Source organism: Papilio machaon, chromosome 13 (assembly GCF_912999745.1).
Source record: "Papilio machaon chromosome 13, ilPapMach1.1, whole genome shotgun sequence".
In the NCBI taxonomy this organism is placed as follows: domain Eukaryota; kingdom Metazoa; phylum Arthropoda; class Insecta; order Lepidoptera; family Papilionidae; genus Papilio; species Papilio machaon.
The window spans coordinates 1,442,422-1,458,448 of NC_059998.1; the positions used below are offsets into that span (position 1 = coordinate 1,442,422).

At 37.2% G+C, this 16,027-nt stretch overlaps 2 protein-coding genes across 2 annotated transcripts; one reads left to right on the plus strand and one right to left on the minus strand.

The window, feature by feature from the left end:
- Positions 1 to 193: 193 nt before the first annotated feature.
- LOC106712208 (zinc finger protein 470) lies at positions 194 to 8,240 on the minus strand. The gene is made up of 10 exons (XM_014504701.2): positions 7,733 to 8,240; positions 6,315 to 7,551; positions 5,586 to 5,804; positions 4,827 to 4,993; positions 4,112 to 4,271; positions 3,350 to 3,543; positions 2,500 to 2,600; positions 1,658 to 1,768; positions 1,045 to 1,199; positions 194 to 688 (listed from the first exon to the last, which is right to left on the minus strand). The coding sequence occupies exons 1-10, from the start codon at positions 8,092 to 8,094 to the stop codon at positions 200 to 202; spliced, it is 3,195 nt and encodes a 1,064-aa protein (XP_014360187.2). The 5' UTR covers positions 8,095 to 8,240; the 3' UTR covers positions 194 to 199.
- Positions 8,241 to 8,652: 412 nt separating this feature from the next.
- LOC106712321 (arginine-glutamic acid dipeptide repeats protein) lies at positions 8,653 to 14,703 on the plus strand. The gene has a single exon (XM_014504838.2). The coding sequence runs from the start codon at positions 9,031 to 9,033 to the stop codon at positions 14,515 to 14,517; it is 5,487 nt and encodes a 1,828-aa protein (XP_014360324.2). The 5' UTR covers positions 8,653 to 9,030; the 3' UTR covers positions 14,518 to 14,703.
- The last annotated feature ends 1,324 nt before the right edge of the window (positions 14,704 to 16,027 follow it).

Genomic DNA, 16,027 nt, shown 5'->3' on the forward strand with positions numbered 1-16,027 from the left:
CCCCATCAATTTTCAGCTAAATCAGTTCGACCAATCTTGAGTTATAAATAGTGTAACTAACACCACTTTCTTTTATATATATAGATTTACTACTGTTTTTTTATCTGTACATAAATTACTAATTGCTATATTCCTAATTCAAAGCCATTAAATTGAGATTACATACTTATTTAATTAAAACCTTAAACTAAATAATTTTCTATTGACTCTCGTTTTCATCGTACGGTTCAATTTTAACACTAACAAAATCAGTTGGTTCCAATTCAACATCAGTTATGGTTTCTTGTTTGATGGTAACATTTTCTATAGTTTTATTACTTTCTCCTTCATCACAATTGATATAATCTTTCTTGAGTGTTTGTAAAGATGCTTCATCGGAATCATCATCTTCAACATTATCATCTGCATCATCAGTTTCTTTCTCGGCTTCATCATCTTGTTTTCTATTATTTTTATAAAGTTTAGCTAAATTCACGTAATCAACTAATAAGGTATCGGACATGATTTTCTTGGGTGGTCCAAATATATTCAGCATTGTGTCTTCGTCTAGACCTAATTGACATTCTCTAGGGTCAAGTTTTCTGAAGAAATCTTTTATATTGATCTCTGTACCTTTTAAACCGTGGCGTCTGCGCAGATGTCTTATCATAGTCCTCTTGATGGCGTATGATTTTTGACAACATTTGCACTAGAAATAATTTTGAAAATTAGTATTACATTAGTAGTCATTACTTAGCTAGAAATAAAGTAAAGGAAGATTTAAAAATCCATTGACAATAAAAAACTCAAATACCCCTTTAAATACAATATAATCATCATTGCAAGCATTGAAACATTGCTATTTCAGTGCCGGCATTAGAGATAGAAGCTTCATACAACCATTTTAATTCCCCGCATGCTAAAAAAGATGAGAAATCTCTCCCACAGCAATCGTAGGTAAAAGCCATTACTGGTGTTATTTTCAGATATCTTTGCGGCTCAGAACACATTTTAGGAACATATATAGGCCAAGATATTTGAATAGCATTATACAGTGAATCTCACATGGAACATATTGATGGCGCTGTGTGTGAGGACATGGTGGCGCAGTCCTGCCGCGCTGGTGAGCAGCTTGTGACACAGAGGACATGCGTGCTGAGCACCCGCGTGCGTAGTGCGCAGATGCCGCAGCATGTACCGCTCATCCTGGTACTTCTTGTCTATCATATACAATAGGGTACAGTCAGAGAAATTAATTTGCTACCCATCTAAGATTCATACAAAAAAGACAATTATCAAACTTCTTCACTCTAAGTCGTCAATAAATAAAGGAACTGGAGAAAAATCCAGGAATAAGTATTGTTCACAGACCGGAGAGGAGATTAGAGCAGATTTTTTATCGCAAATAAAATTGAGCTCTATACAATTGAAACAAGGTTTAATTTTACTTTGCACGACATTTCTCATCAAGAGTAAGCGTTAAAAAGTCGCTTTAAGTAAAATTAAACCTTGTTTCAATCTTATAAAGCTCAAATTTATTTGCAATAAAAAATCTGTTCTGCTCTTTATCCCGGTCTGTCGGAACGGACCATAAGAGTGGTAAAGTAAGGCATTCACACTTATGTTTAAAGTTAAACATTATTTAATGATACTATGCAATCAAAGTTGTATATCTTACCACATAGTGGACATTTAACTAGTTCCTTTTTCGCAACATGTATCTTCATATGTTCACGTAATGCACAACCACTCGTAAACAACTTAGAACATACCGGACAAGTTTCCAAATCTGTAATTAGTTGAAATAAAATTTAAAATCATAAAAAAAACAACACAATATTTTCATATGTAATACAATAAAATATGTTTAACTGTTGGTTTCTGAGACCAAAATCTCTGTATAAAACATATCGTCATTCTTTTACGTTAGTACTTGTCAAACACTAGATGGCGCTGATTGAAATTTTAATATATTTATATTAAATAAAAACGCAAAATCACATTTATAATAAAAAGTGTATTTAATAAGACAGAATATTGTAGAATAATAATTATTTAAGTTGTAATAATAATGTGGATGAATATACAATGAGTACTAGCCACCGAGAATGTAATAGACAAAAAAATATAAATAAAAAAGAAAACAACAATTAGGCGGGAAACAATGTAAGATGTGACAGCAACAATGTAACAACATTTTATTTTATGTAATTTTCTTATTAATTGTAAATATTAAAGTGTAAACAACAAAATAAAAAAGTATTTATAAATAACTAGTTTTTACCCGCGACTCCGCGAAAACGGGGTAAAAATTATCCTATGTCCTATTCCTGGTTCTAAGCTACCTGCCCACCAATTTTCAGTCAAACCAATTCAGCCGTTCTTGAGTTATAAATGGTGTAACTAACACGACTTTCTTTTATATATATAGACTAGTCTACATTAATATACTGAGATGACAAAATGTTTTAAACGAGGAATTTTGGTCTCAAAAACCAACGGTGTATAGATATTACTTACTCTCTCCTGTATGTTTTCTTATATGATAGGTAAGTTTGGACTTTTGAACAAATGTCTGACCACAATACACACACGCGAATGATGTTTCTTTGGAATGTGTTCTGTAAATAAATAGCTACAATTAAAATAATAACAATTTAAAATATAAAAATATTGTTTGTTCTTTTTTCTTTTTTTTCTAATCTTTTGTAAATATGATAAACTAGCAGTCGCCCGTGACTACGTCCGCAAGGAATTAAAAAAACTTAATTTGTTAAATTAATGTGTTCTTCCAGACTATAGTTTATATATGCCAAATTTCATTGAGATCCATTGAGCCATTCTGGAGATACCTTGTAATATACATCCATCCATCCAAACATTCGCATTTATAATATTAGTAATGTGACCTTGTAATCTGCAGATCCTAGATTCGAATCTTGCTATGTACCAATGTGTTTTTGTATTTTCGATATACATATGTACATTTATCCGACATTTTTACGGACAAGGAAAACGTAACGCAACCTGCATATATCTACAAAGAAATTTAAAGATATGTATGGACCAACATGGTTGATTATGGCCTAGTCACTCCTAACGTAGGCTAGGTCTTTGAAGAGCGCCTAAAGGCGCAGTGAGGGCCCCTTCCCGGGGTGCCACGGTTGCAAACTAACGTGATCCCGTGGTACCCCACATAATGGCCTTAAGGAAACAGAGTGGTTTAGTGAGTATGCTCCTATTCGGGGAGAGAATCTCACATAACCGTCCCCACCCCGAGGTATGAAGTATGAATAAGGCATTCTAGAAAAAAAAGGGTAGGCTCCGAGTTAGTGGTGAACAGTGAGGTGATGATGAGATTTATAGTTACCTGACATGTGAGTTGCAGGCACCTTTATCAGCGAATGTGCGTGGACAGTGCGGGCAGGCGTAGGGCCGCTCGCCCGTGTGCCGGCGCTCATGACGCAGCATGTTGGAGCGCTGCACAAACCGCATGGGGCAGTACGAGCACGCGTGACGTGGACCTTCGTGTATCTGCACGTGCTCGCGGAAAGAGTCCTTCTTCTATACAAGGATACGATAGCAGGTGAAAAAAAATATGTCAGAAAATATACGAATTTAATCTTAGGCGATTTAATAGGGTAGTATGTTAGTTTATATCGACGCTGGAAAGCATAAACGCTGTAACCCTGTAAGGGTTGCCGTAAGGGTTACAGCGTTTATGCTTTCCAGCGTCGATATGTATACTAGCTGTCGCCCAAGACTCTCCGTATGGAGTTAAAAAAATACATTATAAATAGCCTATGTGTTCTTCCAGACTATCTTCTACATCTGTGCCAAATTTTATCAATATCCGTTAAACCGTTCCGGAGATACTTTCAAACAAACATCCATCCATTTAAACATTTGCATTAATAATATTATAATATTTAATGCATGATTTTGTTGGTTTATGTTATATTTCCTTTGTGACGTCATCAGTCAGTATTTTTTAGAAACTATACAGTTACAGAATTAAATTCGATTCCCACTTAGAATCGAATCATACAGCAACTATCACTATAATAGCTGTAATTTAACATGTTATGTATTACTTGAACTAGTTTACAAACTAACTGCGATGTGAACTCACCATAAAAACTTTGGAACAATAATTGCATGTGTACGTCTGTTTGTTTGGTATATGGTCCTGTCTATGCATGTACAGTGAGGACTTGTACTGGAATGACTTGCCGCAGTCCACACACTCGTATGGATGTCGTCCTGGATGACGCAGTAAGTAATGAAGCTTCCTGCAATATAAAAAATATAGATAAACTGGTGAAAAGTGACCTATTATTAGGTAAATTACCCTATTCTATATTAAACTATATAAGATTAGAAATCTTAAGTTAGTACATGTATAAAAAAAGCTGGAATCAGAAGGAAAACAGATGAAATATTAATTAGAAGGACAAAGTTGTATGGATTGTCTGTTTCAGCGAGGATCTACGTTTTTCGCAGTGATCTCTACTAATGGATAAGTCACTGCTTGCAAATAACTTTTGCTTTGTTACGACATAAACGCAACTGTTGAAGTTCCTGACAATTAATTTTATTTTTTTGTATTTATAGTTGATACACATAATCGTTACCAACGACAACCGTCAAAGATATAATGATATGATCATCATCATCATCATCATCAATGGCGAAAATGAAATAGGCACAAAATAGTACAGTTTATAACCTGTCCATATCCAGGTCAATAGGGTTGCCATAAGCTATATCATTTTAACCAATGTCTATGTTGTTTGTTAGGTATAATTCTTTTGAAATATCTTGGCTACAAATATGAACATTTATACCTCTCGTCCATGGTGTGTAGCACGTCCCTACACAGCTTGCACTTGAATTTGCCTGGACCATGTACCTGCGCCACGTGAGCGCCGCACGCCCTCGCGCTAGCAAACTCTCGCCCACACACAGTGCAGTTCACTGCCTTCTCTGCCCGCGCTGATGGGTTATGGATAGTCTGATAATGGCAAAAGACAACAGAAATATAGATAGAGAAATCTACATTCTTTCCATATTTATCGTCTTTCCTATTTCTAACATCTTCCTCATTTAAATTTATATATTACTAGCTGTCGCCCGCGATTCCGTCCGCGCGAAATTAAAAAAAAACTTTTTAATGCCTATGTGTTTTTGCAGACTATGTTCTACATCTATGCCAAATTTTATCCAGATCCATGCAGCTGTTCTGGAGATACCTTCAAACAAACATACATCCATCCATCCATCTATATAAATCTATATTTGTAAATTTAGTGCAAAGTCTGCTAATATTGTTTTTTAAAGTATCAGAATATGTAAGTATATTTTTCTATATAATAATAGATGGCAAACGAGCAAACGGCCACCTGAATTGGACAGAACAGCGAAGTGACCATTGCCCATAAACATCCTTAAATTCAGATGCATTGCCTACATTTAATCAACAGAGAAGGAGACGCACTGAAAGAGAACATTTCCCCTTCCTATGCGACCCCTTTTAAGCCAAATCCACTTCCCCTTTCCTAATAGGTAAAGATTTAAAATTATAGGAAGATATTTTTCAGTCATACCTTTACATGCAGTTTAAATGATTTCCTATGACTAAGAGGTTTGTATTGACATGAATCTAAGGAACAGTAGACTTTCCTAGCCTCCGGATGTTCCTCAGTGAAATGGTTCCTCATCTCATCAATATTTGGTAAGACAATACAGCATAAACAACATTTCATTAGATATGTTGTTATTTTGTTGGCAAAATGTTTCTCCAAATGATGATGTATGAACCATACCTGAAATTTGATATAATCAACTTTATATAACTTTTCAGCAAAAGTGATACCTTTTTGTATCTCGAAAATATATTTTACTAATATTATAAAAGGGTTTAGATGGTTGGATGGTTGTTTTTTTTTTTTGTTTTTTGGATGGATGTTTGTTAGAAGGATTCTCCAAAACGACTTAACAGATCTTGATGAAATTTGGCTGAGATGTAAAACGTAGTCTGAAAAAATGTGTAGGCTACTTAAGTTTCTTTTTATTCCGCATGCATGGAGTCGCCAGTGACAGTTAGTAAAATTTAATAATTACTACCTGTCGCCCGCGACTACGTCTGAGTCTGAGAGGAATTATGAAAAAACTTAATTAGTACCCTATATGTTCATCCAGACTATGTTCTATATCAATGCCAAATTTCAGCGAGATCCGTAAAGCGGTTCAGAAGATACCTTCTAACAAACATCCATCCATACATCTAAACATTCGCATTTATAATATCAGTAAGATAAAAAAAATGTACTCACTTTATCACTAAACAATTCTGAACAACCTTCACATTTGTAAAACTGATCCTGATATTTCTCAAAATGTACTCTCACTTGGTGCTGTTCTCGGTCCGTTTCGTTCCAAAACAGTATCGGACAAAATCTACATTTAAAACCCAAATGTGGACTGAAGCAATTGTCATATTCCATAACCTTCCAATGTTCGGTTAAATGCTTTCTCGTAGCATCTCGGTTGTCGAACTCTTTGTCACAAAACTGACAGATCCAAAGGTCCTCAAAGTTCCCCAGTTCAAGACCAGTGTGAGTCTCTAACTCGCTATGGGTGTCAAATGTAGTTGCACAAACTCTACACGAATATAACGGAACAAGCTTAATACAATGCATTTTATTCATATGCATTGTAAATGCTTGAGCATTTTCGTATCTCGATTTGCACAACGGACAGTCTACATCCATTATAATATCAGATTTTCCATCTTCATATTGTATTAAAGAGTTTAAAGGCATTTGGTTACTATTTATGTCACTGAGTGTACGGTTCACGTAATCAAAGTAGCACTTCTCTAAAACTATGATTTCTGTAAGAGTGACGTCAAAATCTTCATCACCTTTATAATTTTGATGAACATCATCTTCGATTTTAGTTTCTTTATTACCAATCTGTCTTTGTACATCTCCATCACCACAAACTTCTTGTTTTACTTCAGCTTTTAAATAATTATAATTCTCGTTCTGTTCATCCAACTGGTTAATAGCATTGAAAGATATTTTATCCAAATCAACATAACCGTAACGAATTTGACCTTGCAATTGTCCATCAATAAAGTGAGCACTTACATCCGCACCATTAACAGTGAACGGTGAATCCCTACCGGAAACTAAAGTTGTTAAGCACTTTATAGTAAAATGATGGTAACCCATGTAGTGCTTGAAAAATGTAGAACTGAGATTATTTCCCTTTGAACAGAGTAAACATAAAAATTTCGTAGTGCCATCATAATCGAAATCCCAGAGCACTTCTTCATCTTTACTAAGTACATTAATAACATTGTGTTTTTGGAAAAGATGTGTATTATATTGGTCATTATCAGGTAGACGAAAGTGACATAGACGACAGTGGACAAGTTTGTGAACGCTGCTTAAATGTTGGCGCAGAGATACTTGACAGGGAAAGTTTGCAATGCACTGAGAGCAAGGCCATGGAATATGAAATTTGACATGTGCATGCCAGGACTCTCTGTCTGGTACAAAATATCTGAAATAAAAAATTATATGTTATGGCACTTACTAGTAAAATTATTTATTCATTATGCCATAACTATTATTTGCTGTGATATCCCAATTAATTTTTATTAGCTTTCAAAACATACTACACAGCTTTATAACAATAAAATGTGCACAAATATTTAACAACACATTATGTAGCTACATCTTACCTGCATATACCACAATAATCTTTTTTATGATTTAAAACATAATGCATGATCATTTTGGATCGATTTATAAACCAATCAGGACATAGTAAACAGCTGTAAGGACCAGCGGGGTTCAAATCTTTAAGATAGAGCCAAACATCAGCAGGTCTTTCTATCACAGGAGGTGGCGGTAAAATCCTTTGTTTTCTTACTTTAATGGTGATTCCCAGTTTCTTTGGCGTAAGCGATTTTCTCTTTCTTTTTTTGAGAACTATACTGGTATCTTCACTTTGAGCTTCAGGTTTAGGGAATTTTTCGGGATGTAATCTTTTCTCTGCAGCTAACACTGACAAGGGCTCATCATCGGAATCATCAGATACCATTTTGCTATTGTTGAAACTTTCGGAAATGATAAAGAATTTAGTAAAATATTATAAGGAAACTTTGAAGCTATCACTAAATTAACGATTTACTTTACAATGACAATTTACTTTATCTTATAATCTTTTATCGTTATTGTTGATTTGTTGACGAACGGTCAATAATTGACGTAAATGTAGGCAATATTGCCAGTTTAGATTATATCAAATTATGGTTTTAAAAATGTTAAGATTTTAGGTCTAACATTTAAGAATTGTAATTTTTTTGTACATTGCTATAATTTTCGGAAATTATCACAAGTATAAGGATATTAATATATTTTTATTTTACTTTTGTAAAGTTGCATTTTAAGATAATGTTCAATGGCTCTTTCATAACAGCTGTTCATAAGTGTATTTATAATAAATAGTTACGTTTTCATAAAATTTAGTTTGAATAGAATTAATAATGTAATTAGTATAGATTTTCTTATTTTATAAACAGTATAGCATGAGTAGAGACACAGATCATAAATCGTCTCGTGGCAGCCATTTTATAGATTCGATGATGTCTATGGCATGAGCCAAAGAAAGGTGAAGCTAAACAAAAGGGTAGCATGTAGATAGCGTTTATTAAATTATAAATAAATAAAATATACTTAAAAACCGACTTATTAGACGTACGTATGTATTATATATCAGTGGATTTTAAATATGTGATATGTGTGAATGCTACAAGTTATTAGAATGAACCACAATGCATCGTGTAATGGTGGCCATTAGGAGTAATAATTATGTATATTGGCATACTTACTTCTTTACGGACCATAAAAACACATCTAAAACGAGACTGTAACACGTTCGTTCAAAATTGATACTTGACATAATGTAAGCGATCAAATTGTTTGTGATATGTGAATGAAAAAATATTGGCCAGTGTAAATAGCCCATTTCATTACCATGGCCCAAAATCAGGGGGAGGTTCAAGTGGGCACACCGAATCAACCCGTCAAAGACAAAGATATTTATGCTTGTTTGCCCGATATCAGAGTGAACGGTCCGTTAGGACCTGACGAGCCGTGTCCAGGTGGTGAAGAATTACGTTGGTTGCCAGCGCAAGCGACAGATCGAGATCTTGTTATGTACTTACGAGCTGCACGATCAATGGCTGCATTTGCTGGAATGTGTGATGGTGGTTCTCCCGACGATGGCTGTGTAGCCGCTAGTCGTGATGACACCACTATTAATGCTTTGGATGTCCTGCATGATTCAGGGTACGATCCGGGACGAGCTCTTCAAGCCTTAGTCAAGTGCCCTGTCCCAAAAGGTATAGAGAAAAAGTGGACAGAGGAAGAGACAAAAAGATTTGTCAAAGGTATCCGCCAGTTTGGTAAGAATTTTTTTAAGATTAAAAAGGACTTACTACCCCATAAAGACACTGCGGAGCTGGTTGAATTTTATTATCTCTGGAAAAAGACCCCTGGTGCTAGTAGTAATAGACCTCATAGAAGACGTAGACAAGCATCACTGAGACGAGTTCGTAATACAAGGAATTCTAGAGCGGGAACACCTAAAGAGCAAACACCAGAAATTGCACCATCTATACCTGATACTAATGGTTCAAGGCCTTCCCCTAACCCTAAGGAAACAGGGGAAATGAGTTCTGTAACGGAAGATGAAAATTCTGAAGAAGACAGTGATTCAAGAGAAGCAGGTGATTTAGCTAAAGTTGACAATGGTAGAACTGGCGATAACCCTGAAGATTCACCAAGTAGAATGCGCACAAGAAACAAATCTAAAGAACAAACAACACCTAATGGAAGAAAAGGACAAGATGAAAGTGATACTGATTCAAAGTCTAAGAAACCTAACAAACCTAATGCACAAAGTACAAATAACAATATAACCGAAAAAGTTTTATCATCGCCAGTTAGCAAAGATAAAGAAAAAGATAACAAGAAAAAAGTGACAAATGGAAAAGTTGATGTATCTAAGGTTAAGAAAAGATTGCCAGATGACACTAAACCAGAAATTTTGGATGGTGATGTACAAATGAAAAAGAAGAAGGCTAGTGATCCTCCTGAAAGTCCATCAGAAAGTCTAACAAATGATAGTTTTTCTGCTATGGATGAATCGGAAACTGTAGAACCAGAACCTGAATCCTGCGACTTTAGCTTTAGCAAAACTGAGAAAGAAAATGCTGAACAAAGTAAAGAAACAGAATTAGAAAAAGTAACAGAACCCAGTAAACCAGATTTGAGCAATGAGCTTCCAAATAGAGCTGAAAAAGAATCTTTACCTCCGATATTTAAAGTAGTACCTGAAAAAGATGACAGAAATATACTAGACTTAAAAACTGAATCTAGTTGCCCTAAGATTATAGAAAATGTTGAACCCCGACCTCTTACAATCTTTCCAAAAACTGAGCTTATTATTCCTAAAGTTACTCCAATGTCTACAGAAGTTTTGGAAAAAATAAAAATCAAAGAAGAAATTGATACTGATGAACAAACACTTAATTTACAAAAAGATGATTTTCAGAAGGATCCATTATCACACAGTTTTACTGGTCATCCAATAAATCAACAGAACAAGCCTTTGAATTTAGAAAATACTAATTTCTTTGTTAAAGATAGTCATATTTACAATCCTAAAATCAGTCACAATATCAAGATTGAAGGAGTGCCAAACATATTTAATCCTGTAAATATTTCAAAAGAAAACTCAATAATCAGGAATGCAAAAGACTTTGTTGGTGGAATGCCACCGTTTTCATATCCCCCTAATATGAATTATCCCAGTGAACATAATAAACAACATTCACTTATGAATCCATTGAAGACAGTTATTAAGCTGGAACCAAGAGATGAAACAAATGAAATGAAAAATCAAAATACACCAGAAATTTTTACTGCTACCATATCAACTGGAAACAAAATGGACTCACCGAGCACACCAAGGCTAGAAAACTTACAGAGAATAAGTCCGTCCCCTACAAATGCTAGGGGTGCACCTTCTCCAGCCCACATTGAACACTTAACTACAACTAGCAATGAACCTGTGTCACCCGCTCATTCACAAGAGATTAAATCACATGAAACAGAAGTTGAAGAGAAACAACCTACAGATTTAAAAACACAGCCGATACAACCAAAACAAGATATTCAAAATACAGGCTTGAGACAACCAATGTTCCCAACACCTGTAAGGCCTGAGAACCTTGGCATTAGATCAACTGAAGCATCAAATACTCCTGTATCTATACAGAGTATGCTTCCTCCACCTCACAGCCAGCCCTCTATCACCAGTTTAATGCCACCAGGACCATTAATATCTGTGGGAAGTGGTTCAAATGTTGGACCATATGGTTTCATACCTTCACCTTTGTATGGTCACCCTGGACATCCTGGCTTGGATAAACCAAACTCTATGCCACAAATAATGCAACAAGTACCTCAAAGTCATAATCTCCAAGGAAATTTGATGCCTCCATCATCTAACCAAAATGATTCATCAATGCCTCAAGATTTAAAAATAAAACAAGAGTTACCAGATATGCCAGCGAACCTATCAACTCAAAATATGTCAGATCCACTACAATCATTAAAAGAAGTAAAAGTACCAGGATATCCAATAGGTAGTGCTATAGCTCAACATTTGAGTTCTGAAAGAGATAGGGAATCAATATCGAGTGTTGAAAACAATAGTAGACCTCCAAGTCAACCTACAAATGAAAATTCAAATATGTCCAGTGCATTCTTGGGACCACGGATAGAGAGCATTAAAAAAGAACCAGACTTTATGCATCAACCTCATATTACTCCAGTATCGGCCAATCAAGTAAATGTGTCCGAATCTATGAACACGATCCCTCCAGTGAAAAGTCCTCATACTCCTACGCCAATAAAAAGTCAACCCTCTCACAACAGCATTGGTAGTCATGGGCCACATCCATCTGCTACAACATCCCCATTTTCGAGGCATTTAACAAGTCCATCACAACCCAGACAAATTTCTGCTTCCCCAGTTCAACCAAACATACCTGTATCACATTCTGCTCTAAATTTGATGAATCCCTCACCATTGTCAATACCGTCCACTATACCTGGTCCAGTAATGCATTCTGGACAACAACATGGACCACATCCATCCCATCCATTTGCTTCCCCTCTACATCATCCCCATCACCCACTATTACATCCATCTTCAATTTTTCAATTGTCAGCAGCAGCTGCTGCCCATGCTATGCATCCTTATTATACTCATCCACATCCTGGCTACTCTATGCCTTACCCATATCCATATGGACCACTACCTCAACCCCATCCAATACCACCAATGCATCCTGCGTCAAGTACACCAGGCAGGCATGACCAAGGAAAGCAATCTACAATTGAATCGACAACAATGCTCAGTGCTCACCATAGCACAAGTTCATCCGTTACAACAAGGTCACTAAGAGAGATTTCTGAGAGTACAGAAGACCCCAGAAATCCGAATGCGACGACAGAAAGGCATCAGTTGCATGAAACTACAATGACGCACCACCATTCGACTAGTCATCATAGCGCTGTACATACGAGTACCGAGAAACAGCCAAATCACGTTGGAGGTGGCACAAATCATACCTTATCTATTTCCCACTCAACATCAAGCAGTTCGTCTCAATCTATTCAACATAAAATAAATACGCAACAAAAAACTAGTTCACATTCTAGTTCTCCGCATCACCTATCAGCTAGCGTATCTCAAACTACCAGCACATCATCCAGTGTTAATAATCATACCCATCATCACTCACACCATCTTGCCCATCATCCAGAAAGATTATCACCGGCGGATTCAATGCTACTGCGCCATCACCCAAAAATGTTACCTGGTAATCCTAATCACCTTATGATTCAACCTCCATCAATGGGTCATCCGATGGCACTAGGATTACCGCCGGGGCCGGGCCCGAGTTCAATTGAGAGTCTACGTTTGCACGCCCAAGCTGCAGCTGGCTTACAAGCGTCACATGCAAGATCCGGTTCACCGCATCAAATTCCTCACGGGCATCCACATTTGCGAGGTCCTCAAAGACCTATGCCTGATGAAAATGTGGAATTGAAACTTGAGACACAGTCGCAGCCCGAAGAGGAAGAAATTCCAAGCCCGGCGCACATTCCTCATGGACCAAGTCCCGAACCAAAAATCGAAGATACAGAATGCCATAGATCACAGTCGGCAATATTCTTAAGACATTGGAACAGAGGCGACTATAATTCTTGTACACGAACAGACCTCATATTCAAGCCTGTACCAGAATCCAAACTAGCACGCAAACGAGAGGAAAGATTGCGAAAGCAAGCCGAACGAGATAGAGAGGAAAGGGAGAAGATTGCCCAACAATCACATAGGAAAATAGCCACTCCCGAAAAACCAGAAACAAAACCGCCGTCAAGAGGGGCTATTGAAACTATAACGTCTCCCTATGATAGGTTTCCCAGACCGCCAGGGTATCCTGACACCCCTGCTCTTCGACAATTATCGGAATATGCACGACCACATGCAGGGTTTAGTCCTGGCAATTTACCACGACATTGTATGGACCCGATGCTTCAATATCAACTCAGTTCAATGTATGGCGCCGCCGGTGCTAGGGAACGCCTAGAATTAGAACACCTTGAAAGGGAGAAACGAGATAGAGAAATAAGAGAACTGCGGGAGCGCGAGCTAAACGATAGATTAAAAGAGGAACTTCTTAAAAATAATGTTGGTCCTCGAGGACTCGATCCGCACTGGTTGGAAATGCACAGAAGATATGGTATGCCCCCACCTCCTCCCCAAGGTGCGATACCCGTACAATTCGGGCTTTATCCCCCTGGACACGGACCAGCGTCGCTTTCTCATCTAGAGCGGGAGCGGCTGGAACGTCTGGGTATCCCTCCAGGCGGAGCCGGCGGGCCGCCGACCTCCGTGCCCGTGTCCGGAGCGCCGCCGCATCACCCGCACCATCCGCACCCCGGCGTCGCAGCCGCACAACTGGAGGCGGCGGAGAGGCTAGCCCTGGCCGCGGATCCAATGGTGCGACTGCAAATGGCTGGCATCAACCCTGAATACCACGCGCACACTCATGCGCACACACACGCGCATTCACATACTCACCTCCATCTCCATCCTGGCCAACAGGCGGCTGCACAGGCACAGCAGGATGCTCTGAGCCTGGGGCTGGGCGCGGGGGCGCCGTACCGGCCGCTGCCCCACCCGGACCTGCTGGGACGGCCATACGCGGAGCAGCTGGCGCAGCAGGCGGCGGCGCACGAGCAGCTTCAGCGGCAGCTGTTGATGGAGCGCGAGCGTGGCTTCCTGCATCCCGCGCACCACGAGGACTTCCTGCGGCAGCAGCGCGAGCGTGAGCTCAAGGTGCGCGCGTTGGAAGAGGCGGCGCGCGCCTCGCGCCCATAGTGCGCCGCCCCGCGCCCCGCCCCGCACGCCGCCGACGACACCATTGTGCTTGTGGAGTGACGGTAAGGACACGCGTCAAGTGACAGTGACCAAAATCAGTTACAGAAGCATTTTATAATATTTGAAAGTGTTCACAATCTAGTGTTACGGACATTGATAAAATAACAGAGGTTTTTTTTTGTGTGTGACCACTACCTGTAATTTATATTTATAACTTATTTAAGTTTTATAATATTTTTATAGCTGCATGGTATGTAGTATGCTTATTTTCCATGCTCAAATTTATTTCTTAACTCCTAGTCATAATAAAAGATTATTTGTGTGTAATGAAAATATTGGTCACATAGTTTACATCAATAATTTAGTCTAAATTATTTGTTTGAATTTACATATTTCAGACTAAGGGTGCTGGTATTTTTTATGTTTCATATTTCAACAATTTATTTTATCTACTTGCATTGATTCATGACATTTAATATACATAATATTAGTTATCTCAGGCTAATAAAAACAGATGACCTCATAACTAGTCTTCATATTACTTTGTTGTTACAAATTGGTAGATTCACTGTTAAACCTAGATTTGTGTTATTATAATTAATGAAAATTTACAAATTGTGATGTAGAAACAATAGCTTTATCTCTAAATTAAATCAGTGGATTCTTTTGTGTATTTTGTGTGTAACTGAATATAATTCACATGTGACTAGAGTGAATCTGTATATTTAGTCTGAGATTAGAATTAATTTTAACCCAGTGTGACAGTAACTTGCCTTACTCATTAACTTGCCTTCTTATCTATTTGGCCAATTCTGAGATTACTTATTGTATATTTAACTTAACATGAAACATCTACTTAAGTATCTTTAAAATTTGTCTATATGTTGAAACATATTAATTTAAAAAATATTATTTCGATAATGAAATTTTGTTTTTTGACTTTGATAAGCAATAATTCAAGTCAATGTGTCTTAACTAATATACCTGGTTTACATTATGCCAATACAGTAGGACACGAGCGCTGGCCTGCCATGAACTTTACGGGCTCATTGGCACCAGTTAGTGCTTACATTATGAGGATTGTATACCATCGCTGATTTTGTGCTACTTACATACTGTACTGGAATTATGTAAACCAGACATTAATCTTACAATCATAGTGATGACTTGTAATATTTAATTTGTTAATGATTTTTGTAATAATAGCTTATAAAATGTCAAATTTTGCTATATTTAATTTTTATCAATTGACTATATACATCATAGCAGTGGTATTTTTAATAGCTCTTTATTTTAAAGTTTAACAGAGATTAGCTGTCTTGCTATTGATATGATTTCTTATGAAGATAAAGTAATAATTATTTGAACAGCAATAATTATATCACATAGTAACTTAACAGATACATGGTTGTTATAAAATATTTGATTATATTAAGAGTACTATGGTTGTAGTACAAAATTTTATTACAAATATTTATCTTATATGTCGGTAATTCATAAGTGCTGCCAA